Here is a 27893-nt window from a genome sequence, read left to right as displayed (position 1 = left end):
TCCCCCTCTCCGGAGCCCCGAACGGACTCCAGATCAGCCCTCCCGAGAGAGATTAGGTCTTGGCGGCGGCTCCGTATCGTAAAACGCGATGAAACTTTCTCTCTGATTTTCTTTCTCCGCAAAACGGAATATATGGAGTTGGAGTTGAGGTCGGTGGAGCATCAGGGGGCCCACGAGACAGGGGGCGCGCCCAGGGGGAGGGCGCACCCCCCACCCTCGTGGACAGGGTGTGGGCCCCTTGGCCTTGATTCTTTCACCAGTATTTTTTATATTTTCCAAAATTTATCTCCATGGATTTTCAGGTCATTCCGAGAACTTCTGTTTTCTGCATAATAAACAACACCATGGCAGTTCTGCTGAAAACAGCATCAGTCCGGGTTAGTTTCATTCAAATCATGCAAGTTAGAGTCCAAAACAAGGGCAAAAGTGTTTGGAAAAGTAGATACGTTGGAGACGTATCACGGATTCATTGGCACGTCTTGTCAAAGCAGAGATCGTGTCCCCTTATTGCGGGATTCTCATCAATACGGGCATGGGTAACCCAACCGTGCCGTCTGCACGACCCTTGGGGAATAGGCGAGTTTTAAGGCGAGTGGGGAGGCCCTTGATATTTGATGCCTTTATAAGGAGATAAGGATTTACTCCTTTCACCCACGCCTTCTCTTCCTTTGCCCATCCATTCTCGAGCTCCAGCGCCCAAGTCCTTATCTTTTCCGCCCCAAGAAAGCACTCCAACCATGTCCGGATCCGGAGCGCAGGGCAAGTGGATGGCCTCCTTCGTTAAGGAGAAGGACATTACCCAACTCCGGGAGGCCGGATATTTGGCCAAGGAAATCGCCCACCGGCTTCCGTCCAAGGGACAGATCGTCCCCACCTCGGAGCCCAATGAGAGGGTTGTATTCATCCCCCACTTTGTCCGCGGGTTGGGATTTCCTCTCCACCCATTCATCCACGGACTCATGTTCTACTATGGGCTGGATTTCCACGATCTGGCCCCCAACTCCTTCCCCAACATCTCGGCATTCATTGTCGTCTACGAGGCCTTCCTCCGCATCCCACCCCACTTCGGATTATGCCTAAAGATCTTCAATGTGAAGCCGAAGGTGGTAAGTGGCCAACACGCAGAGTGCGGAGGCGCCATGGTGAGCAAGATGCCCAATATCACATGGCCCGAAGGCTCCTTCGTGTAGACCGTCAAAGGGTGGCAGAAATCGTGGTGCTATATCACAGAGCCGCGCGGCACCACCTGGGCCGCGGCTCCCGAATTCCAGTCTGGAGCTCCGATGCGGCTCACCTCCTGGCCAGAGAAGGGCCTGGACTCGTCTTCATCGCACGAGCTGACAGCGCTTTAGACGCGCATCAAGAACATGATAGACAAGAACATCAAGCTTGTCAATGTGATCCAGGTGATGCTTGTTCGCCGGATCCTTCCATGCCAAAGCTGGATGTGCCATCTATAGGAGTTCGATCCGGCTAAGCACCAGACCCTGCTGCAGTTCTTCGGTAGTACACACGAAGACATCTGGAAGGTGCTCTTCAAGTCCAATGAGACACCGCCGACTACGACCGAGGACCGCGGGCATGACTTGGCTCATCCCGCTAGTCCAGTAAGTTTTTTCATGTTTTCAAGGTGTATCCTTTACTTGCATACTCGAGGAAGACGCCTAAGCGTCCCTACTGATTCTCTCAGGGCTGGACAAAGAAGGCAGAGCGGATTCACTGTCCGGCTCCGATGCCCGAAGACCCAGCAATTCCACTTCTGACGAAGATGCTGGTTCTGGCGCCCTATCAAGCGCCGGAGAAGAAGCCCAAGAAGAAGGCCAAGGGGACCAGAGGTGGCCTCCATCGCAAGGGTGCTTCAGACATGACATCCGAAGACACCAAGACTCACTCCTTCGCCGCTGAGGACAAAGAGGAGGAGGAAAGCAACTCTCCCCCTGAGGGGGGAAGGAAGAAGAGGGCAGCCTCCACAAATCTGGTGGAAGAGGCGTCGAAGAAGGGGAAAGCTTCCCTCCCGGACAACTCTACAGCGGCCACCGACAGCAGCTCGGAATGGCGCCCTAGGGACAAGCCCCTGGCCAAATCGTGAGTACTCAAAAACTCATATGCATTCATATATCCGGCCTCTCTACTTCATAGTTTTAACATGTTGAGTCATGCAATTGCAGTCCGGCTCGGTCCAACCTCGAGCGGCCCTCATCTTCGGGAGATTTGCTGGACCCGGAGGCGATGGACAGCGGGTCCCTTCCGGCGGCCTCCTCTCCCAAGGTCATGGATGGCACCGAGGCATTGTCCCGAAGGATCCCAGGCCAAGGAGAGACTCAGGAGGTCGTCAGGGCGGCGCCAGGGGGTGAAACCTCGGCCGCCGGACACATGGAGGAGCAAATCCCCATGGATACTGGCAATGGGGGCCATATCCAATTTGGCCCCCGGCCGAATACAATTCCGGTGACCTGTATGGATTTGGAATTAGGCAAGCAGCCTCTTTCGAAAGAAGGAGGTGCGCCTATTCCACCGGTGACCTCTGTCCATCCAGAGGCACCGGATAATTTGTTGGAAGTGCCGCAAGGCACTTCCATTGTTGACGAACACCGTACCCTTATGGGTACGGTGGTTGAGAAGATCCAGTCCACAAAGAGCGGACTGACCGAAGCCTGCACAAGACTTCTGACAGGCTTTGAGGTAAGCAACACAATTATGTAAAAAGAATGTCATAGTATAGATAGTAGCCCCTGAGACACTATCCAGTGTTCAAAAAGAAAAGCCGGACAGAGGATCAAACAAGTTTGGCAGGATACTAACCAGATGAGTCGACGTGAACAAGCAAGCGTCGTTACTGGCTGCGACTTCTCATATTGCTGAGGTTTCCGGACTGAAGCAGAGTCTGGAACGGGCCGAGGAAGAGCTCGGCCACGTGAAAAAAAAAAGCTGGAAGACAATCAAGGTATGCAATAACTTTGTCTATTTTCAGGAAGGATGAATGATTTGTGCTGACTAAAGTGCCATGATATTTATTAGGAGCGGCGACCAAGGTGGAGGCCCTCAAGAAGGCGCTGGCTGAGGCCGAGGAGAGAGCGGCCAAGGAACAAGCCGCCCATGAAAAGCATGAGGCCAGGGTCAGTGAGGTCTAGTAGGAGCTCCAGGATGCCGTGAAGAAATGTGAGTCCTTGGAGCGCAACCTTGCAGATCAAGAGTCCGAACTTGACAAGGCCCGCCAAAGTGCACACGATACCCGGGTTGAAGCCCAGGGCGCCCTCTAGGAATTCCAACAGGCCAGAAAAATCGCGGCGGGTAAGGACTTTATTATGCAGAGCAAATATGTGAAGAAAAGGTTCCTCTTACTGACCCGGATTTGTAGTTCTCCAGGGGCGTTTGCAGATCTGCCGCACAGCGTTTCAGACGCTGCGGAGTTCTTCCGAGCCAAAGAGGGGAGCTCCACGGAGAAGCTATTTTGGTCGCAATACCTTGCGCCAGAATATCTGGTGCCCTTTAGCAATCAGCTAAAATAGTTGGTCGAATTGCATAGGGTGGCCGAACTAGCCATGAAGGATTTAATAATCCAGTTGTGGCTTACCGAAGCCATACCCAGCAGCTACTTCAGGCTCGTGAAGCGGTTGGTCAATGCCTGCCCTCGGCTTGATGCCATCAAGCGGTCAGTCTGCATCGAAGGCGCGCGAATGGCCTTTGCCCGAGTCAAGATGCATTGGGTGAAGATGGACGTTGTGAAGCTTGTGACCAAGGGACCTCCCGTGGGCAAGGAGCACCGCACGTCCGAGCTGTATTTTGATAATGTCTTGGAGGGATCCCGCATTGTGGCAGGGCAGTGTTCAAAAGACATTATATTTGAATGAAGTCATTCATATTGTCACTTCCTGTATTATGAAACAGAGTCGTTATGTAATATAATGCCTATTATTTAAAATTTTACCTCCTGTGCGGCCGTTTGGTTAAATCTGAGAGTTGGCCAGTCGTCGGCTTCAGCCCCAACGTAGGTAGTACGGGGGTGTTCGGGATGAATCTAAACACTCTTTATCCCAGAGTTTGGTCCTTAAAGGAGGTGTTTAGCGCAACAAACCAGGCACTCAGACTATGTGGCTTTATCACCCTCACTTAGCCATAGGAGTTTGACAAATAGAAATGTAGGCGCAGCCCCTCGTATTCATAAGTCCGAACTTGGGGTGTTGTAAAAACCTGATCGGATAAAAACTGATTCATCGCATAATGCGGAAAAAATCGCAAAAGATTTGTAACCTGTCGAACAGCTGACCGGCTCACGCCGCATCATGACAGTCAGTTTTCGGTTTTCTCTACTGAGGTGCTCATCCGGATGAACCAGGACACAATCGCAGTAGTTCTCCCTTTACTACCCTAGCCGATATAGCGGAAAGTAAGGTAAAAAAGCACAGGAGCCGGGCAACCAACTATTGACCAAAGACATGATTCAGAGCCGATGCATATAATGCTATAAGTTCGGGGTGCCAAACTATACTGTAAAAAAGTGTTTGGACTATGTTTTGTATTTCTCTCCGGTCTATTGATTTGGTTTGGCCAACTAGATTGATTTTTCGTGCAATGGGAGAGGTACTTTGTGATGGGCTCGATCTTGCGGTTCTCAATCCTAGTGACCGAAGGGGACATGACACGTATTTGCATCATTGCCATTAAGGGTAAAAAGATGGGGTTTATTCATGCGTGAGTTTACTTTGTCTACATCATGTCATCTTGCTTAAGGCGTTACTCTGTTCTTAATGAACTTAATACTCTATATGCATGATGGATAGCGGACGATGTGTGGAGTAATAGTAGTAGATGCAGAATCGTTTCGGTCTACTTGTCTTGGATGTGATGCCTATATACATGATCATTGCCTTGTATATCATCATGATTATTTGCTTTTCTATCAATTTCCCAATAGTAATTTGTTTACCCATCGTATGCTATTTTCAAGAGAGAAGCCTCTAGAGAAAACTATGGCCCCCCGGGTCTACTTTTTATCATATATCAAAATAAAAAATATATTGCTGCAATTTTTCTTTATTTATTTTATTTTATGTTTTAATTATCGATCTATCACTACGAGATTTGATCCTTGCAATTAATCGTCGAGGGATTGACAACCCCTTTGTTCGCGTTTGTATTTGTTATTTTGTGTGTAGGTACTGCTAAAGAGGCGTTGCGTGGTTCTCCTACTGGATTGATAACCTAGGTTCTTAAATGAGGCAAATACTTATCTCTACTGTACTGCATCATCCTCTTCTCTTCGAGGAAATCCCAACGCAGCTCACAAGTAGCAGTATGTCAAGAACAATTGAACCGTAATGCGAAGACAAACATCAGCTGGGTAGAACAAAGTAGTTTAGGAAGATAGTGTGAAGAAAGATGCAGACAGAGAGAATGTCCTCACCCAATGTCTTCAAATAGAACGAGCAAGCAATGACTTCAGGAAACTAAACAGTAAGTAAAAGAATTAAGTGATGGAACCAATTGTTCGAAGAAGACACGTGATTTGTTTGACCAGTTCCAACTATTGTGATAGTTGTATGTTTGGTTGGGGAGGCTGAGATTGAACTCTGAAGACCTAGTCTTCACCTTATTCCCCTTGAGCTAAGATCCACAGATCTGCCCAATCACAAGAGTAAGCCTTCAAGGTAGACTTCCAAACCTTCACAGACTTTGTTCACCGGCAATCCACAATTACTCTTGGATGCTCAGAACATGACGCCTAACTGGCTGGAAGATCACAACCTTCAAGTGTAACAAGTCTTCGGTTCACGCGGAACAGAAAGGCTTCAATGATACTCAATCACTTTTGGGCTCGCGTTGTTTTGGGTTTGTCCTCGCAAGGCTTCTCTCTCAAAAGCTTCTGAGGTTGGTTGCTCTCAAATGACAAAAGTCGTGCACTAACTCGAAGCAGCCACCAATTTATTTATTTTTTTGACTGAAAGACTGCAAGGGAACCCCCTACAGTATAATTGGTGCAACAAATCCAAATTGCAAGTACCATGCCTTGAACCTGGGTGGGTAGGAAGGCATCAGCCCCTTCCCACCACTAGGCTATGCCTTAGTCTGCGCAGCCACCAATTTATGGTGGAAGGGCTGGGCTATTTATAGCTAGGAGGCAACCCGACATGATTTGTCCGAAATGGTCCTGGGTCAATGGACAATTGACACGTGTCTAGCAGTCGGATTTCAAACACACGCGAGAGCTTGACTTGGGTTCCAAGTAAAGCTGACTCAACCAACTACGGAAGAGATTTTCTCTCATTTTCTTCACTCGAAGACATATGATTTTAGGTTGAGCATCACGTCAGTTTCTAACTTTGTTTACCTAGACCCCACTTAATAGTGCGGTGGTTCCTATGACTCGGGAAAGAAAAAAAATGAAACTACCAAAAGACTGCGTCGCTCCATTGTCTTGAAGCGAAAGTCTTCACGTACCATTATCTTCAACACGAATGTCTTTGCGAACCACCATTATCTTCAATGTTTTCATACATTTTTAGGGGACATATTCGATGGGTAAACCGAATCAATAGGGATTTCTACCTGTGTTCTCCTGTGAATCTCACAGGCACATTAGTCCCTCAACCAAGTTTGTCGTCAATACTCCAAAACCAACAAAGGGTGGCACTAGATACACTTACAGAGTGAAGTTGAAAATGCTAAAGCGAGAAAAATCTGATACAATTGCTTGGTTTGGCACCGAGGTGTTCATGATTTATACTTTATGCTAGGAAGACCGAGTTATGCCATGCTTACACGATTAAATGAGTAGTAATAACATTCATTGACATAGATATTTTGAAGAGTAACAATTATTTTATCGCATTCTTTTATATTATCTGTTTGATATCTATTACGTCATCGTTTCTCAACATTCATTCCTGAAAAAAGATTACATGATTAAGACATGTTAGGTAGTACCATAGGCCACAAAGTATCAACCATCGAATTCGATGGTATCATCAACATCATTATAAAGCACAAATCAAGGCAAGGAAGTAATTATCTGCCATCTTAGCTATGAAAATGAGACCAAAGAAACTTAATGATGTTGTTTTATGACGAAATAGCGTTATCCATCTCACACATAGTGGCGGTAATGTACCAATCTATCGGAGAGACGCGGGCCTGAGGCCGCCAGGGCCGGGACAGCGCCAGCAAGGACCACCACGAGGGCCCCGAGTCAGCCACAACCGCGGGCGCATCACCACCTCCTCGCGAGAGCCGTCATCGTGGCTCGGGGGGGCAGAGACGAGATGGGCCGCTTGCACAGGAGGCAGGCCGAAGACGACAAACCCCGCCACGGCCGGCAAGCACCAGCGGGACTAGAACGAGGCCACGGGGGATGACGAAGCTGCAGGGGGGCGCCCATGGGAACGGCCAAGAACGCCGGATTCGCTTGTGGGCGGTGGCCCGAGAATCGCGGGGGTGGTCTCGGGCCAAGGTGGTGGAGGCACGTGAAGAGGAGGCGTCCGCGACTGCCAAGGATGACGAGGAGGCCGCAGCTGGCCAAAGAGCACGAGGTCAGGCCGTTGAGGGGACGAGTCCGCTGCCCCACACCAGCATGGGGGCGCTGCGGTAAGGTGGTGTGGCACGGGATGCGGGGGTTGGCGCGCGAGGGGCCCAAATCAGCTCCGCTGCCACCTGCCGTGCCGGCCCTCCGGCGGCGGCGATGCGAGGGAGGCCGTGTAACGCCCCGAGACCGACGCTCCAGAAGACTTCCAGCTACTCGGAGTTTTGTTGTGTGATTTGTTTTGTTTGTGCATTCATCATGTCATCTCTTGCATTGCATCATGCCATCATGCCATCATTTCATTAATTTTAAAACCTCAACTAAATAAATTGCATAGATCTTTTGATCTATTTAAATTGAGGGATATTCACATGGTGATTTCTCTTTAAAACATATTCAAAGTCTCCTACTATTATTAGGGAGCTATAATAAAATTATTTCATTTTTGGAATTCACCATAACACACTTGCAAAATATCCCATGCTGTTGTTATCTTAATTCTTGGTCTCCAACCTTGCCATATCTTTTTTCATCATTTTCCGGAGCTCCATCAAAAATCCGAACATTTTTGGACCTTCCTTTTATCAAGTCCTAGTTCAAACCCATTTGAATTAAATTCAAATGAGTTTGAATTTAAATCTTTCAATCATGGCCTTTCTATTTTTCTTGGAACGAGCATATTTTTGCGAGTCCGGGAAAATTATCCCCATGCGCAAATCTTTCCCTAACCCTCTCTTCTTTTCTTCTCTCTAATTTCTTTTCTGCTAAAGAGTTAAAGAAGAGGAGGAAGAAGCTTTGCAGCCCAACTGGCCGGTTCGGCCCACCTAATCCCCCCAATCCTTTTGGCCCAAGGCCCAGCCGACCTCTAAGGCCCAGCCGCGCCCCAGCTCTAACCCTAGCCCGATCCCACGCATCTCTTTCCCTTGATCTCTCCCTCCTGCGCCGCCACCTCCTTCTCGTTCCCCATCGTGCACAGCCAGCGCCAGGAGCCACGCTCGACCGCTCCTCCCTCCTCGCTCGATCCCCATCTTCCTCGCACCTCTGCCTCCGCCCAAGGCCTCGCCCTTCCTTCTCCCCCGCGTCCCCATCGCCACCCGCCGCCATCGGCGACCCCCAGGAGGGCCACCCCGCGCGTGGCCCCATCCTCTCCGCCGCGACGCCTTCCCTCCTTCGTCGCCTGCGGCCGTGCCAGGACCTTCGCCGTTCGCCTCCTGCAGCCCGAGCGCCTCGACTCAGCGCCACCTCGCCATGGATGCCGCCATGGACGCCGAGCTTGTCCCCGCCGCGCCAAGCCCCTCTCCAGCGACCGCCGCTGCCTCCGTCGTTCCCTGGCCAAGTTGTTGCCATGTTCCTGCGCTGCCCTGCGGCCTCCTCCTCGTTGCTCCGCGCCTCCCCGAGAGCACCCTCTGCGCTCTCCTCCGTTTTCCCTGCCGCCGCTGCATCAACCATCGCCTCCCGAAGCCCCCACTCCGCTCGCCCGCATCTGCCTCTCCGCCCTGCTCTCCTTGCCCGCCTCCTCATCTACCCGGCGCCGCCGCCTCGCCAGCTCTGCCGCCGGATCTCGCCTCCGTCAGGGTTGACAGCAGCAGCAACTGCTCCCTCCCCCGATGCCATCTGCTGCAACCGCCTCCTGCAGTCGCCGCTGCTCCTGAAGATCGAAACCCGGGGCCTGTGTGCTCCACTGCTAGTTTCGTGGACAATGAGTTCCTCTACGATGACCCTGGATGTCTACGAGCTGTGTATCACTACAGCCGGTGTGATTTTTGTCAAGTCCGACTACGACGTGCACGACTACATCCGAGGTGGATTTCGTCAAGTACCCCTTCGGATGCGCCAAGTTCGACTACATGGTCCGCCAAGTTCCTCTACCGACGACGCCGAACATCTACGGCCGTGTACCACTACTTCCTCTATCGATGACTCAAACGTCTACGAACCGTGTACCACGACGAACATGTACGGCTACATGACGACCCGCCAAGACCCTGAACAACTACTACCGCCGACATGTACAACTACGAAACGTGTACGACTACTTCCCCTACGACCGCCATGAGAACGTCTACTTCCCCTACTTCGCTCCGACTCGAACCGCTCCAAAAACGCACGCTTCAAAGGTATAATCCCGATATGACGACCGCCCGTGTATGAATGTGTGTTGTATGAGATGCACCCTATGTTTGGACCGTGTCCAAATTGTTCCTTGCACGTTCACCGCAAGCCATGCCACCGTTATGTGGGACACCCGGAATCCGGGATCACCCCACCATCTTGCATGACTCGCTCACGCTCACTTCCTTTTGCACCGGTATCTCCGTGAGCTACCGGAACCGATATGTTGTCGTGGCATCATTTTCGGATGTGTTGCCATGACACCATTTTTGTTTCGCCGCCGTGGCACCCTTTTCGTTCCGCCATGGTGACCAAATGCCTCGTATCATGCTCTTGTTAACGTTTTAATAAAATTGCATAAACTTGAATATGTCATCCGCATCATGATAACAACATTTAAATGCTTAAAATTGTGTTTGCTTTAAACTACTAAATGACATATGGGGATTTCCGGAATTGTTGTTTGTTGTTTCCGGCCTCGTTTAAACTTGCCTAAATAGGTAGTTTAATTACGTTTCACCTCTTGCCATGTTAACCAACATTTAATATTGTTGAGTACTTAACCGAGAGAGAACTAAATAATTGTTGTGGTGTTCCGTCAATATGCAACTCGTTGCATATTGAGCTCCACTTAACTAGTAGTGTTGGTTGTGCATATTGCCATGCCATGCCTCATTAAACCGGACATGCATCATATTTGGTTGTGCATCATGCCATGATTATGTGATGGTTGTTTACCATGTTGTTTGCTTCTTTCCGGTTTGCTTCTCTCGTTAGCTTCGGTTTTGTTCCGGAGTTGTGAGGATTCGTTCGACTACGCTCGTTTGTCTTCTTCATGGACTCGTTCTTCTTCCTATCGGGATTTCAGGCAAGATGACTATTACCCTCGATATCACTTCTATCTTTGCTTGCTAGTTGCTCCGTTCTATCGCTATGCTGCGCTACCTATCACTTGTTTACCATGCCTCCCATATTGCCATGCCAGCCTCTAACCTTTTCATCCTCCCAAGCAAACCGTTGTTTGGCTATGTTACCGCTTTGCTCAGCCCCTCTTATAGTGTTGTTAGTTGCAGGTGAAGTTGAAGATTTCTCCATGGTGGACAGGATTATGATTGGGATATCACAATATCTCTTATATTATTAATGCATCTATATATTTGGTAAAGGATGGAAGACTCGGCCTTATGCCTGGTGTTTTGTTCCACTCTTGCCGCCCTAGTTTCCGTCATACTGGTGTTATGTTTCCGGATTTTGCGTTCCTTACGCGGTTGGGTGATTTATGGGACCCCCTTGACAGTTCGCTTTGAATAAAACTCCTCCAGCAAGGCCCAACATTGGTTTTAACATTTGCCACCTAAGCCTTTTTCCCTTGGGTTCTGCAGACTCAAGGGTCATCTTTATTCCCCCCCCCCCCGGGCCAGTGCTCCTCCGAGTGTTGGTCCAAACTAGAGCACCGTGCGGGACCATTCCTTGGCAACTTGGATTGCGTCGGTACCTGTACGCTTAGCTTATCCGGTGTGCCCTGAGAACGAGATATGTGCAGCTCCTATCAGGATTTGTCGGCACAGCGGGTGGTCTTGCTGGTCTTCTTTTACCATTATCGAAATGTCTTGCGAACCGGGACTCCGAGGCTGATCGGGTCTTCCCGGGAGAAGGTATATCCTTCATTGACCGTGAGAGCTTGTGATGGGCTAAGTTGGGACACCCCTGCAGGGTATAAACTTTCGAAAGCCGTGCCTGCGGTTATAGGCAGATGGGAAGTTGTTAATGTCCGGTTGTAGATAACTTGACACCAGATCCGAATTAAAACGCATCAACCGTGTGTGTAGCCGTGATGGTCTCTTTTCGGCGGAGTCCGGGAAGTGAACACGATTTTGGGTTATGTTTGACATAAGTAGGAGTTCAGGATCACTTCTTGATCATTGCTAGCTTCACGACCGTTCCATTTGCTCTCTTCTCGCTCTTATTTGCGTATGTTAGCCACCATATATGCTCAGTCGCTGCTGCAACCTCACCACTTTACCCCTTCCTTTCCCACAAGCTTAAATAGTCTTGATCTCGCGGGTTTTGAGATTGCTGAGTCCTCGTGACTCACCAGATACTATCACAACAGTTGCAGGTGCCGATGATACCAGTGCAGGTGATGCAAGCGAGCTCAGATGGGAGCTCAACGAAGATCTTAGTTATTGCTATGTTTTGTTTCTTGTTGATCAGTAGTGGAGCCCAGTTGGGATGATCGGGGCTCTAGCAGTTGGGTTATCTTCTTTTCTTTTGGCTTCGTCCGTAGTCGGACTATGTGTGTACTCTGAATGATGTATGAGTTATATGTTCATTGTGTGAAGTGGCGATTGTAAGCCAACTCTTTATCCCAGTCTTGTTCATTACATGGGATTGTGTGAAGATGACCCTTCTTGCGACAAAACCACCATGCGGTTATGCCTCTAAGTCGTGCTTCGACACGTGGGAGATATAGCCGCATCGTGGGTGTGACAAGTTGGTAATCAGAGCCATCCCCGACTTAGGAGCCCCCTGCTTGATTGTTTGCTGGCGTTGTTGAGTCTAGAAAAAAAATGTTTTGAGTCTTAGGATTATATATATCGGAGAGTAGGATTCTTTTTACTCCTCAGTCCCTTTGTCACTCTGGTGAGGTCTCATGACGTAGATGTTTTGACTTTTCTCTCCTTAAATTTCACTAAAAAAAATTAGGATCATGCGGGTATCTTGGAATCGTTCTGATGGTTTTGTGATGAGAACATTGTTCTTGGTGCCTCCTGTCTATTATGTGGCATTGACCCGGGGAGTTGAGCTCCGAGGTGCTGTCGTCATAATTTTATCGTTGCAGTTCTGGAATACCTGAGTTTTGCCGACATCGAAAATCTCTTTTATGCAGTTGTTGGTGAGATAACCTCGACGCCACCCAGTACTGGGGCGAGAGTTCGGGAGTATTGCCATAAGTCGTATAACGGATGATTTTCGAAGGTTGAGGTACACGATTTCCGATGGTTTCTTGGTTATGTGTTGACAGATGGATACAGCTTGGATGTAGGGATTGTTAGTTTGGGTGAGATATATTGATTCCCCTGTATCCCAACACCAGATTGCATAACCAGAAAGTTTCGGGAGTTTATAGGTGGGAATTCAAGTAGCTCCTAGAATATCTTTCCGACAGATGCATGATATGGGATTGGGTAAATCTCTATCATATGTATTTGTTCCGGCTTATTCTGCAAGCCAAATCCTTTGTTTTGTTTTATTTGTGGTATTCGAGTTGCTTCGTAGTCAAATGTTGAATCCATACCTTCCCTAAATGGTGTTCTCATATTGCTATGTGAGTACTAATCCTTCTTGATCATCGAGATTGTCATGTTAATTCTTTTCCAACCGGCGTGCTTCTCTTCAAGTGGATCCGATCATTTCAACATCCGCAAGATCAATTCTAAGTTTTCTCAACGGTGTTTGTTCCATCTTCCCCAAGTTGCCTTTGTTTTCCCGCCCTCCCACCCTTTTCTTCAAGGACTCATATATTTTAATCAAGTATCCTTTTATTCATGTGAAGTCACTTCACCCTTTTCAATCAATGTCCTGATCCGGTGATCCCTCGTGAAGATGCTCACGAGCTTCAAGTTCATCCTTCTTCATTCTTGTATTCTTTTTCGGTGGATTTAATTCAAGCTTTCGATGTTGATCATATTCTTTTTCTCATTTCAAGTGCTTTCTTATGCCGGTGTATCTCTTAATCATTCAATTCTCGCTATTCCTTCGTTCTCGAGTGTTGGATATTTCTCAGAAGGCTTGTCTTTTCATTCAAGATCCGTTCAAGCTATTCGGAGATTATTATCTCATTCAAGTCATTTAATTCAACCGGTGCAATTTCCCTTTCAAGTAATTTTTCGAAGGTGTATCTTTTGAGTGGGCCCTAACCCACAGGTCTTTTCCCAGGATCTTACCTGACTCTTCTAATTATCAGGAGCGATTCTCAAATTCATTTCCATGTTTGACGTAAGAATGAATTTTCATCAATCAAATGTCTTTCTCCAAGATCTTTCAAATTATTTTTCATTGTTGGCTCAACCTCTGTGTTTTTTATTCTCCCGGAGCTTCTCAACAATTCATGGTGGTTCTCATCATCATTATCAACATTTGAAGACCGAAGAAGAGTTCCTCTTAAATCCTTACCCGTTCTTCCAGAGACTCATGGTTTTAGCTTCTTGCCATCCTCTCATAATTGTTTTCGATTGTGAGAATTCTTTTCACCCATCTAAAGCATTTCATGAGTTGTTTCTATTTCTTTCCTCCGAAGGTCATCATGTCACAATTATTCATTCTCAGCTTTCAACTCTCGTTCTTGAATTCTTTCGGTGCATCGTCCAAATATCCTCTAATCAGTTCATGGCCTCTTCGTTCTCATGTATCCAAATCCCCTCAAGTATCTTCGTTCGTTTTCCAACTCTTCTGGGTGATTTGTGCCTTTGCTAATTTCATTTTCAATTCTTACGGTGGTTCGTTCAAGAGTTCTCTTCCTTGGTTATCATTCATTCTTTCATTGTTTCAATCCCACCGGTGGTTCCATCAATACCTTCTCAAGCTTGCGCTATATCTCTCTTAATCCTTTCTACGAGAATAAGTAGTATGCCAAATCCGTTGCTTGTCATCAATTTAAATTGGTGAAGGATATGCATAACGTAATTCTTATTATTGTTTCATCCAAGTGATCTAGTTTCTTCTTTCAAGAGTTGTTCATCTCTTTTTTTCCGGAGTTTGTTCATCATATCACATTCTCGGTTTCATGTGTTTCATCTTTTCTTTTCCGGAGTTCCAAGTTTTCCGCATTATCTTGTCGTGAAGCTCCATCTAAATCATCGCAAGGCTTCACCTTGTTCTTTCAACTTCTCTTTCTTTCTATCATCCTTTTATTACCAGAGTTCTTCATGGAGGCTCTACATGGTGGTTCGTCAAGGATTCTTTCATTCTCCATTTGTTCTTCAAGATTTCTCTTGAAGTTAAGATCAACCAAGCTATACTCTAAAAATAAACATGGTGCTCAACACATGTTTTGTTTTGAAGAGCTCAAGTATTCTTCATCTTGCATTCCAAAGTGCAATTCTTCCTACCTTATCTTTTGAGATGGTGTTATGTCACTCTTGACAATTTTCCATTCTTGTTTCATGATTCATATGTTGTCAAGAACGAGGTATTTTAAATCCATCAATATCTTTGTTGGAGTTATCTTGTGTCATATTTCACCTAAAGCCTTCCCTAAGGTATGTTGCTATTGTGGTGCTTATCAATGATCCAAGTTTTCTCCTATCCTCTCGGCAAAAGCAGTTTTCATCTCTTCATTGGTCTCAAGCAATCAATTGTTTCTATTAGTGGCCGGTTGTCACTTCATAATTTTGAGATGTTTTCCATAAGCCCACAACAAGCTTGTGCTTTTTGTTGTTCATTTTACAACAACTCCATTCAATTCTTCTTTGCAAGGATGCTTTCCAAGCTCTTTTGTGGCAGAAGTTAGACATTTTTCTTCTCCATTCCCCTATTTCAATTATCTATCTTCTATTCTTTTGTTCCGGAGGCATTGTCATGTTGCTCTTTTCACTCATCATCTCGAATTGTGAGGATCGTGTTCTTTTCGTGCTTATCCATTTAACCGGAGTGTTGTGTCCATCATTCCTCTTTTAATCGGAGCCTCATCCAAGTGCTTTCATTTTGCCAAGTTCTTATTCTATCCCTTCCATTTTTCAACCGGAGTGCTGTCCGATTTTGATCTTCCTTGTTCCTTGTTTATCTCGTTTCAACCAGAGTGATTTCAATTCCTTCTTGTCCATTGTACTCGTCAATCATAACTTTTCAACCTCTCAAGGTTCTTTAGTTTCACTCATTGGTCGAAGAAGCAACTTAGTTTTACCTCTTCTCTTCCTCTTCCGTTTCTCTCCGTTGCCATTCTAGATCTCGGGACGAGATCCTCTTGTAGTGGTGGAGTGTTGTAACGCCCCGAGACCGACGCTCCAGAAGACTTCCAGCTACTCCGAGTTTTGTCGTGTGATTTGTTTTGTTTGTGCATTCATCATGTCATCTCTTGCATTGCATCATGCCAGCATGCCATCATTTCATTAATTTTAAAACCTCAACTAAATAAATTGCATAGATCTTTTGATCTATTTAAATTGAGGGATATTCACATGGTGATTTCTCTTTAAAACATATTCAAAGTCTCCTACTATTATTAGGGAGCTATAATAAAATTATTTCATTTATTTGGAATTCACCATAACACACTTGCAAAATATCCCATGCCGTTGTTATCTTAATTCTTGGTCTCCAACCTTGCCATATCTTCTTTCATCATTTTCCGGAGCTCCATCAAAAATCCGAACATTTTTGGACCTTCCTTTTATCAAGTCCTAGTTCAAACCCATTTGAATTAAATTCAAATGAGTTTGAATTTAAATCTTTCAATCATGGCCTTTCTATTTTTCTTGGAACGAGCATATTTTTGCGAGTCCGGGAAAATTATCCCCATGCGCAAATCTTTCCCTAACCCTCTCTTCTTTTCTTCTCTCTAATTTCTTTTCTGCTAAAGAGTTAAAGAAGAGGAGGAAGAAGCTTTGCAGCCCAACTAGCCGGTTCGGCCCACCTAATCCCCCCAGTGCTTTTGGCCCAAGGCCCAGCCGACCTCTAAGGCCCAGCCGCGCCCCAGCTCTAACCCTAGCCCGATCCCACGCATCTCTTTCCCTCGATCTCTCCCTCCTGCGCCGCCACCTCCTTCTCGTTCCCCATCGTGCACAGCCAGCGCCAGGAGCCACGCTCGACCGCTCCTCCCTCCTCGCTCGATCCCCATCTTCCTCGCGCCTCCGCCTCCGCCCAAGGCCTCGCGCTTCCTTCTCCCCCGCGTCCCCATCGCCACCCGCCGCCGTTGGCGACCCCCAGGAGGGCCACCCTGCGCGTGGCCCCATCCTCTCCGCCGCGACGCCTTCCCTCCTCCGTCGCCTGCGGCCGTGCCAGGACCTCCGCCGTTTGCCTCCTGCAGCCCGAGCGCCTCGACTCAGCGCCACCTCGCCATGGATGCCGCCACGGACGCCGAGCTCATCCCCGCCGCGCCAAGCCCCTCTCCAGCGACCGCCGCTGCCTCCGTCGTTCCCTGGCCAAGCTGCTGCCATGTTCCTGCGCTGCCCTGCGGCCTCCTCCTCGTCGCCCCGCGCCTCCCCGAGAGCACCCTCTGCGCTCTCCTCCGTTTTCCCTGCCGCCGCTGCATCAACCATCGCCTCCCGAAGCCCCCACTCCGCTCGCCCACATCTGCCTCTCCGCCCTGCTCTCCTTGCCCGCCTCCTCGTCTACCCGGCGCCGCCGCCTCGCCAGCTCCACTGCCGGATCTCGCCTCCGTCAGGGTTGACAGCAGCAGCAACTGCTCCCTCCCCCGATGACATCTGCTGCAACCGCCTCTTGCAGTCGCCGCTGCTCCTGAAGATCGAAACCTGGGGCCTGTGTGCTCCACTGCTAGTTTCGTGGACGACGAGTTCCTCTACGATGATCCTGGATGTCTACGAGCTATGTATCACTACAGCCGGTGTGATTTTTGTCAAGTCCGACTACGACGTGCACGACTACATCCGAGGTGGGTTTCGTCAAGTACCCCTTCGGATGCGCCAAGTTCGACTACATGGTCCGCCAAGTTCCTCTACCGACGACGCCGAACATCTACGGCCGTGTACCACTACTTCCTCTACCGATGACTCGAACGTCTACGAACCGTGTACCACGACAAACATGTACGGCTACATGACGACCCGCCAAGACCCTGAACAACTACTACCGCCGACATGTACAACTACGAAACGTGTACGACTACTTCCCCTACGACCGCCACGAGAACGTACTACGAAACGTGTACGACTACTTCCCCTACGACCGCCACGAGAACGTCTACTTCCCCTACTTCGCTCCGACTCGAACCACTCCAAAAACGCACGCTTCAAAGGTATAATCCCGATATGACGACCGCCCGTGTATGAATGTGTGTTGTATGAGATGCACCCTATGTTTGGACCGTGTTCGAATTGTTCCTTGCATGTTCGCCGCAAGCCATGCCACCGTTATGTGGGACACCCGGAATCCGGGATCATCCCACCATCTTGCATGACTCGCTCACGCTCACTTCCTTTTGCACCGGTATCTCCATGAGCTATCGGAACTGATATGCTGCCGTGGCATCATTTTCGGATGTGTTGCCGTGGCACCATTTTTGTTTCGCCGCCGTGGCACCCTTTTCGTTCCGCCATGGTGACCAAATGCCTCGTATCATGCTCTTGTTAACGTTTTCATAAAATTGCATAAACTTGAATATGTCATCCGCATCATGATAACAACATTTAAATGCTTAAAATTGTGTTTGCTTTAAACTACTAAATGACATATGGGGATTTCCGGAATTGTTGTTTGTTGTTTCCGGCCTCGTTTAAACTTGCCTAAATAGGTAGTTTAATTACGTTTCACCTCTTGCCATGTTAACCAACATTTAATATTGTTGAGTACTTAACCGAGAGAGAACTAAATAATTGTTGTGGTGTTCCGTCAATATGCAACTCGTTGCATATTGAGCTCCACTTAACTTGTAGTGTTGGTTGTGCATATTGCCATGCCATGCCTCATTAAACCGGACATGCATCATATTTGGTTGTGCATCATGCCATGATTATGTGATGGTTGTTTACCATGTTGTTTGCTTCTTTCCGGTTTGCTTCTCTCGTTAGCTTCGGTTTTGTTCCGGAGTTGTGAGGATCCGTTCGACTACATTCGTTTGTCTTCTTCATGGACTCGTTCTTCTTCCTATCGGGATTTCAGGCAAGATGACTATTACCCTCGATATCATTTCTATCTTTGCTTGCTAGTTGCTCCGTTCTATCGCTATGCTGCGCTACCTATCACTTGTTTACCATGCCTCCCATATTGCCATGCCAGCCTCTAACCTTTTCATCCTTCCTAGCAAACCGTTGTTTGGCTATGTTACCGCTTTGCTCAGCCCCTCTTATAGCGTTGTTAGTTGCAGGTGAAGTTGAAGATTTCTCCATGGTGGACAGGATTATGATTGGGATATCACAATATCTCTTATATTATTAATGCATCTATATATTTGGTAAAGGATGGAAGACTCGGCCTTATGCCTGGTGTTTTGTTCCACTCTTGCCGCCCTAGTTTCCGTCATACTGGTGTTATGTTTCCGGATTTTGCGTTCCTTACGCGGTTGGGTGATTTATGGGACCCCCGTGACAGTTCGCTTTGAATAAAACTCCTCCAGCAAGGCCCAACATTGGTTTTAACATTTGCCACCTAAGCCTTTTTCCCTTGGGTTTTGCAGACTCAAGGGTCATCTTTATTTCCCCCCCCCCCCCCCGGGTCAGTGCTCCTCCGAGTGTTGGTCCAAACTAGAGCACCGTGCGGGACCATTCCTTGGCAACTTGGATTACGTCGGTACCTGTACGCTTAGCTTATCCGGTGTGCCCTGAGAACGAGATATGTGCAGCTCCTATCGGGATTTGTCGGCACAACGGGTGGTCTTGCTGGTCTTGTTTTACCATTATCGAAATGTCTTGCGAACCGGGACTCCGAGGCTGATCGGGTCTTCCCGGGAAAAGGTATATCCTTCGTTGACCGTTAGAGTTTGTGATGGGCTAAGTTGGGACACCCCTGCAGGGTATAAACTTTCGAAAGCCGTGCCTGCGATTATAGGCAGATGGGAATTTGTTAATGTCCGGTTGTAGATAACTTGACACCAGATCCGAATTAAAACGCATCAGCCGCGTGTGTAGCCGTGATGGTCTCTTTTCGCCGGAGTCCGGGAAGTGAACACGGTTTTGGATTATGTTTGACGTAAGTAGGAGTTCAGGATCACTTCTTGATCATTGCTAGCTTCACGACCGTTCCATTTGCTCTCTTCTCGCTCTTATTTGCGTATGTTAGCCACCATATATGCTCAGTCGCTGCTGCAACCTCACCACTTTACCCCTTCCTTTCCCATAAGCTTAAATAGTCTTGATCTCGCGGGTTTTGAGATTGCTGAGTCCTCGTGACTCACCAGATACTATCACAACAGTTGTAGGTGCCGATGATACCAGTGCAGGTGATGCAACCGAGCTCAGATGGGAGCACAACGAAGATCTTAGTTGTTGCTATGTTTTGTTTCTTGTTGATCAGTAGTGGAGCCCAGTTGGGACGATCTGGGATCTAGCAGTTGGGTTATCTTCTTTTCTTTTGGCTTCGTCCGTAGTCGGACTATTGTGTGTACTCTGAATGATGTATGAGTTATATGTTCATTGTGTGAAGTGACGATTGTAAGCCAACTCTTTATCCCAGTCTTGTTCATTACATGGGATTGTGTTAAGATGACCCTTCTTGCGACAAAACCACCATGCGGTTATGCCTGTAAGTCGTGCTTCGACACGTGGGAGATATAGCCGCATCGTGGGTGTGACACGCCGACGGCGGTGGCTAATGTCCCCCCCCCCCCCCCCCCCCACCCGGTGTCGGCAAAGATGGACGGCCCAAGTGGAATCCTCGACTCCAACCAATTAACCTACTTGGAACAGTTTATAGAGTACGAAAAAGAATATTATGTAACTGAACCAGTGAGATGTATCAGGAACATTTTTTTCCTCCGATATTTTGCATTTGGAAGAACGTTCCAATGGAGTTTTTGAATAGTACCATAGGCCACAAAGTATCAACCATCAGAATTTGATGGTATCATTAACATCATTATAAAACGCAAATCAAGGCAAGGAAGTAATTGTCTGCCATTTAGCCATGAAAATGGGACCAAAGAAACTTAATGATGTTGTTCTATGATGAAAAAGGGTTATCCATCTCACACATAGTGGTAGTAATGCACCAATCAATCAAAAATTCAAAATCATTTTCTTCATTTTTTTAACTTTCCAGCAACAAGGTTTTGAACATAAACTTTTGATAAACGAATGGTCAACTTGTTTCATTGGTTACCATGATCCTGGCTAATCAGGACACAATTAGAGAGAAAATAACCTTTTGCCATCAAGTAAAAATAAATTTGGATCATGCAAAACTAAATGGAAGATCAGGAAATGCAATTCTATAAGAATGCAGGTAAATGGTGGTTCTAGTTTAATTTCTAATGGTTCCCTATAGAAGCAATCTAGGATGAGTTACTAAAAATGGTTTATCTATTCAAGGCTCTATTTATCTACATAATTCTTCATCTCATCCTGCAGACCTGCGCTGTTATCCATCCTGCCGCTGATTGCTTTGTTCATGACAATTAGTTCTTGTTCTTCTGGCCATTTAGCCTTCTTAAGGAGCCTGCTGAGTTTAGTCTCCTCAGCACAGGAATTATTGTGGAAACTGGATCGTTCAGATTCATTGCTGGCAATATCAACCCCAAGTAACCTTATAGAGGAATTATTAGTGCCATCAACCGTTGTGGTCATCAAAGACTCCGAAAGGAGTCTTCTCAGAGGAGGTGTATGCTTAGACAACCAATAATCTAAGCACTTGTGGTCGGGATCTAGAGCCTCGATTACCTGTAAAAAAACAAAGGGTTTCTTAGTAACTATAACCGTGATAATGAAGTGACTGCTCTGAGAGAAACAAAAGCTATACATCTCCTGAAAAATCTACCTCAATTATTGGTGGGGATAAGAAACCAAACATTTCAAGCCCATTTACAGAATCGTTCGATAATAAAGCAGGAGATTTTCCAGCCCTACATTGCTTTTTAATTTCTTCATTCACCCTGTCTCTCACACTATCCCAACACTGCATTGGTGAAGTGTGAGTAAAATAAACCTCAGGAAACTCCTCCACAGCAACCTGTAATGATTTTGGGAACATAGCTGTCATATGACCCACAATAAAGCAAATGAGGTCAAGCCTGAAAATAGGAGGTATTTAGAATTACAAATACCCTAAACAATGGTTCGAGAAGTCCAGCATCAATAACTTCTGAAATGTAACAACATATTCTTGTCGGATCTAGTACGCTGTAAAATGTCACTCGACTCCTAAATCCTGCAAAGATGTCATTTTCTCTTAATTTTAACATTTTTACACACCATAAAAATATTCATTACACTATTTAGTGCATGTACCTTTTGGGAAGATAGCTTGATGGTTGCACCAATTTTTGCCAACTATTACTGTTCCGTGGTCGAGTTGCTCAACCTGATGTCGTAAGTTTGCTGGCCAGGAGACTTCATTGGATTGACTTGAAGAAGGTTTCCCCAGTTGACTAACCTGGGCACATGAAGCCTTGGCCACACAGTATTCAGTCTCAATGCCAAACAGTTCCTTAGTAGTTTTGGAAGGTAGGGTAGATCCTGTTGATATTCGAGAAGGGCATGATAATTCAGATGAATGACTCAAGGACTGTGTGCACTGGAAACTTGAAATAGTTGGATTACTTGTCTGCAGGGACCCCAACTCCATGGCCATCTTGTCCTTGTCAATCTTTCGTAAAGCACTAAATGTAGAGCTTGAGAAACCTGTTGTATTTGATGTGCTAGAACTACATACTAACTCTTCTTTTATGTTCAGATTAACACATCTATTCTGCACTTCCTTCTCTTTCGGATATCCTGCTGACTTGTCAAGGTCCTCGCAGCCATCAAAGCCGCAATCAATGTTGACATCAATAATTGATCCAGATAATTTTGCACTTTTACTGAAGCACATCTTCTGCTGCGTAGAAGCAGATTGGCAAACTAAGCCTACATCATACTCTTTCCACTGGTACACTGCAGCTGGGTCTCCCTCCAGAGCTGCAACAAGAGCATTCAGCTCCTCCATACTGTATCGGTGCAACACAAATTTTCTATCCATTTCGCATGAACATAGAAGATTTGCATGAGTTAAGCAAGCAAAACGGTTTGGCGAGCATTGGCAACTGACAGCAGATAAATGAAGATCATAAAAGCATGAAAAGCATTCGCGGTCCGTTGAATCATAATCCTGATCCATCTTCTTACATTGCAAAAGAGCATTCGCCTCACGTGCTGAACCTTCCAATTTAATTCTTGTCTGAAATAATGGAGCCAAAAGTAAAAATAAAACTTAATTTCGTTGAGTGAGAACTGACAAATAATTAATGCCAGAATTGAGAAATACCTTAAATGCACTTGTGAGCATTCCATTTTTTCCACAGGTATCAAGCCATATATATTCCTTCTGACCACTCTTGCAGTTCTGTAGGTTCGCCCAAACCTGTCTGAGAGCTGTTTGTACAGTTTTAAGCAATAACTTGTCATGTGATATTGATGTCTTGCGCCGCTGATCTCTGTATAGCTCAACAGCACATTGTCCATGGGGCAGCCAGTCCACGGGAGCAACATTTACTGCCTCTGCGCAGTTGAAGCCACAGTTGAACCCAGAATGGTAAGCTCGTGGTAATGTCAGAACAAACTCGCCTGGATTCTGAACAACACGGTAAACAGGAATTCCTTCTGATTTTAGAACAGAAGGGGATAACTGTGTAACCTGCACAAAGCAATTCAGAATCAAAAATTGATGAAGGTGCAAAAACATTTGCATAATGCAGGACGAGGATGTGTTGCGTGCATGGAGTTGGAGGTGGGAATTGGGGATCTGATCAGAGGGGTTAGCAAGGTTTGCCCTCAGGCACACCTAGGGGTTCTTCTCCTGGCATGGCCGCTGGAGGCTAACTCTAAGTTGGGGCAATTTTCATTATTTCTTGATTTATAACCCTAATACAAACTATCATCCCTTTATATAGATAAAAAAGAGCCAGGCACAGCGATGGCCGCGGACATACTTCTCATCACAGTCAAAGCACGTGCCTTTAGCGTGCCGCAGCAGCAGGCTGTTTGGGTCATTGACTTGGTTGCTTTGGAAGACAACGTTGTGCCTAGGGATGGTGCGTACTCATCATCTGAGAAACAACGCCGCTCATAAGAGTGATAAGCTCATGGCAGCCTCAAGGTTCAATGGGTACTGCAAGTCCACATCAGTACGGATGGGCTTGCGGAGCCCAGCAACGAACAAACAGCTCGACTTGCTGCTCTTCCAAGAGACTAACACCTGCAAAAAGAGTGAGAATTTCTTCTTGTAGTCACACACCGAGCCTGTTAGTTTCAAGTGTTCAATTTCCGCCAGCCGACTAGTCCTGATCGTCGGCCCAAAACTACGGTTGTATTTGACGAACTTTGGTCATGGTGGTTCGCCATGCATCATCTCCAATCGGCTGTCCCATAGTGCAGCATCATCAGCGAGGTGATAGGAGGCCTTACACACCTTTTCCTTGTCCTCCGTCTGGTGGCCCTTGAAGAATCGCTCAACACAGTTCAAGCAAGGCAACGGGCTGCCCTCCCCTCTATAGTTAGGGAATTCTAGCTTGTGGAACTTCGGAGCAGCACGGCATTCCTCCCGGTAAGCGAAAGGTGCTGCCAGTGCAGCAGCAGCAGCTGTGCTGTCAATCTCATCATCATTTTTGTTGGGCGCCTTGCTGGATCCTCCCTTCTCCAGAAGGTTGATGGATACCCTAGCAGCCGCTAGTTGTTCCTTCAATGTTGCGACAGCTCGGGTAGCGCTTTGAGGTCAGATAGGGGGGGGGGGGGGGGGGTCTACCAAAATGGTTTCTCCAACTAATAATCCGATTATAAATCATGAAAATTATGATAAAAAAGCAGGCAATGATACTGAATAAAGTAATGTGTTCACTGAAGAAAAATGCATAATGCTCTCTTTGATTCTTTGAAGGATGGTAAGTAGTTTTCAATCCACATGGACTCTTGGTTCCAAAAAGCATTTACTAGGTTACATTGCAAACAGTGGGTTCTTGTTATCATAATCACTAGGTCATTACACAATAAAAATGTTACCAGCTCATGCAGGAGATCAGGCTGTTCTTCAAATAGTCTTGGCAAGTTCCTTCTCATAGCATCTTCTAGCTTCACTGCATTTTCACCAGGAACACCATACCATACTTTTTGTTCACCAAAATGCATGTAATTCAGAGAATAAAGGAAATGATCTTCCACATGCTACAGCAACATAAAGAACAAGGATATATGAGAACGTGGACCCTAATCAACGTCAATTGTCACAGCATGTATATATTTAAAATTATTAGTCTCAAGATAACCCAATAAAAGGGTTGCATGGCACAGAAGATTTGAAGCACTCAGCTACTAGCATCTTTCAACCACCTACAAAAATACTGCAATATATTCCCTCTGTACACAAATGTAAGATGTTTTAGCAGTTTAATTTAAACTGCAAAAACGTCCTACATTTGTTTACAGAGGGAGTACTTAGCAAGGTTCAAGCCAACTTGCGTGCGCACATGATTTAGGAGCATTATACTATTATTATCAACATTTCATGAGATGGATGAGAAATAGAAGAATGAAAAATCTTACCCAGCAAAATGATGAGAAACACATCCCAACATAAAGCCAAGGGACCACAACACCAGATATATCCTCAGTTTCAAATGAAAGAACAGATCTAGGTTGTCGTCGCAGATTATTCAAGTTCCAACAAGATAAACCATATGGATCTTGCTTATTTCCATCTGATAGAGATGATTTAGGGAATCCACTACTAAATATTGCAGTGTCCAGATCAGCGCCGTAATCCACCTACGCAAAGATAGTTTGATGTCAATCAGTAAAAACTTAAATCCTAATAAGAGCATAATCTACATATAAGCAATCGGGGTACCTCAACTTCATCATCAGGGCATACAACTATCCGCCAATATTCTCCCTCAATTTCCTCAACTGATGGCCGCCACATTTCTTTGTGCTGTTTAATTTCAAAAAGAGAAATTTCATCACTTCCCTTCATTCCAAAATATTGCTCCTTGAACATATCAGCGTATTTCTGGAACTCCTCTAGTGTGAAATCTGAGCCAGACTGAAAGCCAAACTTCTCTTCCTGGTCTGCAGAGTCAGCGCTACGGCGCTTCTGAGACATCCCAAACCTCAGTTTCTTTCTTCTCTTTCTTTTCTTCTGAACTCGAGGTTGTGTTTCTTTTTTTTTGGGTTCCCGATTTTGAAGCTTGTCAACTTGTTGAACTCGGGTGTTGAACTCTGTACATTTCCAAAAGCTCTTCTCCTTTAGAGGACATGGTGGTCTCCAAGAAGATGGTGGAACAATACGACAAATTCCATATTTTTCTACTTGAGGACGAATGCTAGTAATGTACCCAATTGCATCTTTGAATTCCTGATGTAAAAGAGTTATACACTGTCAATGTCACATAACATAGTTCTGCTAGTGAGGAGAATAGTCCACAAACCTCCTCAGTTGGGGTAAAAACAGGAGCATCATCAATTTCAGGTCTGTTCGATTCATCTGGATGCCACTTTCCATGTGTCTGCCCATAATAAATTAAAGAAATGAGGCAAACAAATTAGGCACATGATAATCGCATAAACTGTAAGCGATGGAAAATGATAATTTGTGCTGATCAAGTTGAAACTTTTCAAGGGTGTACAGTTGTTGTTCCGCCACCCTGAGAAATACTCCCTCCGTTCCGAATTACTTGTCGCAGGTATGGATGTATCTAGATGTATTTTAGTTCTAGATACATCCACTTCTATGACGAGTAATTTGGAACGGAGGGAGTAGTAGTCATAACAAGATCAAGTTCTAGATTAAAATTTCACTTAATTGGAAAGCACTACAGGCTAATGTTCTCATAGTAGGCAGGAATTTAGACCGAGTTCAGCATACTAATGTATTGTATAATCTCCTTATGAATTTAACCCATGGATCCTGTCATTGATTGGTGAATTAGTAAAATTATTTCATAGTTCGAGATCTCTATGTTTGCATAACTTATCAATGGAATTGCTGATTCAATTGCATAGAAGTACCAATCGGAACAAGACTCACAAATTGTATTCCTACAAGTCAAAACGAATTTAAGTAGATCAGGTCCACCCAGATTGTTCAAAAGTTTGCGCCACAATTATACAATCAACATGATCTTTTGGGGGAAACTAGATCTTTTTCTCGGAATTCTAGAACACGAAAACAATCATTATTACAAAGAAACACATAATCATCAATCAGGCAATATCAAAATCGAAGACCAATTCCCCCAAACCGCAATCGCAAAATACGTGACCCCCCTCCCCCACTCCCATCTCCTTCCTTGCATGCGTTCATCAATTCAACTAATGTTTTCCAATCCACAACCGGGCCCAAGAACCAGCATGGAACAAACGCCCTCCACAAATCGCATCTCACTGCTGCATAGATTCCATTGCCCTAGAATTGAGTCATGACCTACACATTGAAATCTATACGAGCAAACGGGAAACAATTCATAGTATACGCATAACAGATATTATATCCTTCATCAATCAAACAAAACCGCTACTGCTTCCGAACCAAACAAACCAACAGGAACGATTCTCGACGTACACAACCGCTGATCAAGAACAGTTCTTCAATCAATAGGAACAAAGAAAACAACCCGCCCATGGTATTAAAAAAAGAACACGGCTTGATCTACTAGCATGTAATATCTTCGAGACCCGTACCTGCGGCGGCGCGGCCGTGGAAGCCGGCTCTGGCGAGGCCGTTCTGACTCGCATTCTCCTTTTCTTGCCGCGGAGCGAGGGCAAACAGGGGCCGCCGCCCTCCTCCTCCCTGGGGGAGGGGGAGGCGGAGGAGGAAACCATGGGCGCGGCGGGCGAGATGCGTTGGTGGTCAGAAGAAGCTATCGCGGAAAGGGAAGTCCTCACACCCCGCGTCGCGATTTGGTTTTACCGGGAGGTGACGACCCCCGCACGTGCTCTGCAGCCGGGGTCCCCGAGTTAGGGTCGTGCTCGGGGTGGCGGGGTAGGGCGCCGCTGTATTCTATACTCGGTAAGCCTGACTAACGTGTTTTAGAAGGACAACCCTGCAGTGGAATCGGATCATATAAGTTACAGTAATATAAGTTACAGTAACGGTGACATCCCTTCTTCACGTTCATATGGTTAAGGCTAAAATGATTATAATTAATTTGCAAATTACAAATCTACTGTATATATTTATAAAAATTACATACAAACAAAATTATGGTGCAATAAAATTATTTTTTGATTTATTTTTGTACATGTTGCAGTAAATCCGCACATTTGTTGCTACAGTACCCTGACATCCCTTCTTCATTTCACACACGCATTTCACTGTAGCTTCCTGACATCCCTAGAGGATGTTAGAGGATCCACTTTCCCCTGTAGTAGCCGACTGGCTAGGTTTACTACTTACTGGTTACTCGTAA

The 27893-nt window shown here is 46.2% G+C and overlaps 1 protein-coding gene across 2 annotated transcripts; it reads right to left on the bottom strand.

The window, feature by feature from the left end:
- Positions 1-20517: 20517 nt before the first annotated feature.
- LOC123116559 (lysine-specific demethylase JMJ18) lies at positions 20518-27459 on the bottom strand. 2 transcript variants are annotated; one of them, XM_044537510.1, is made up of 11 exons: positions 27166-27459; positions 25914-25991; positions 25334-25840; positions 25030-25251; positions 24490-24651; positions 22760-23128; positions 22057-22672; positions 21745-21972; positions 21561-21664; positions 21275-21466; positions 20518-21177 (listed from the first exon to the last, which is right to left on the bottom strand). In XM_044537510.1, exons 1-11 carry the CDS (start codon positions 27304-27306, stop codon positions 20833-20835), a joined length of 2964 nt encoding a protein of 987 aa, XP_044393445.1. In that variant the 5' UTR covers positions 27307-27459; the 3' UTR covers positions 20518-20832. The 2 variants fall into 2 exon arrangements, with proteins under 2 accessions (XP_044393445.1, XP_044393438.1); XM_044537503.1 differs by having other exon boundaries at positions 21745-22672.
- Positions 27460-27893: the final 434 nt, after the last annotated feature.

This window comes from Triticum aestivum, chromosome 1B (genome assembly GCF_018294505.1).
Source record: "Triticum aestivum cultivar Chinese Spring chromosome 1B, IWGSC CS RefSeq v2.1, whole genome shotgun sequence".
Classification (NCBI taxonomy): domain Eukaryota; kingdom Viridiplantae; phylum Streptophyta; class Magnoliopsida; order Poales; family Poaceae; genus Triticum; species Triticum aestivum.
The sequence above is the reverse complement of the archived record's forward strand: the minus strand, read 5'-3'. Positions and strand labels throughout refer to the sequence as shown.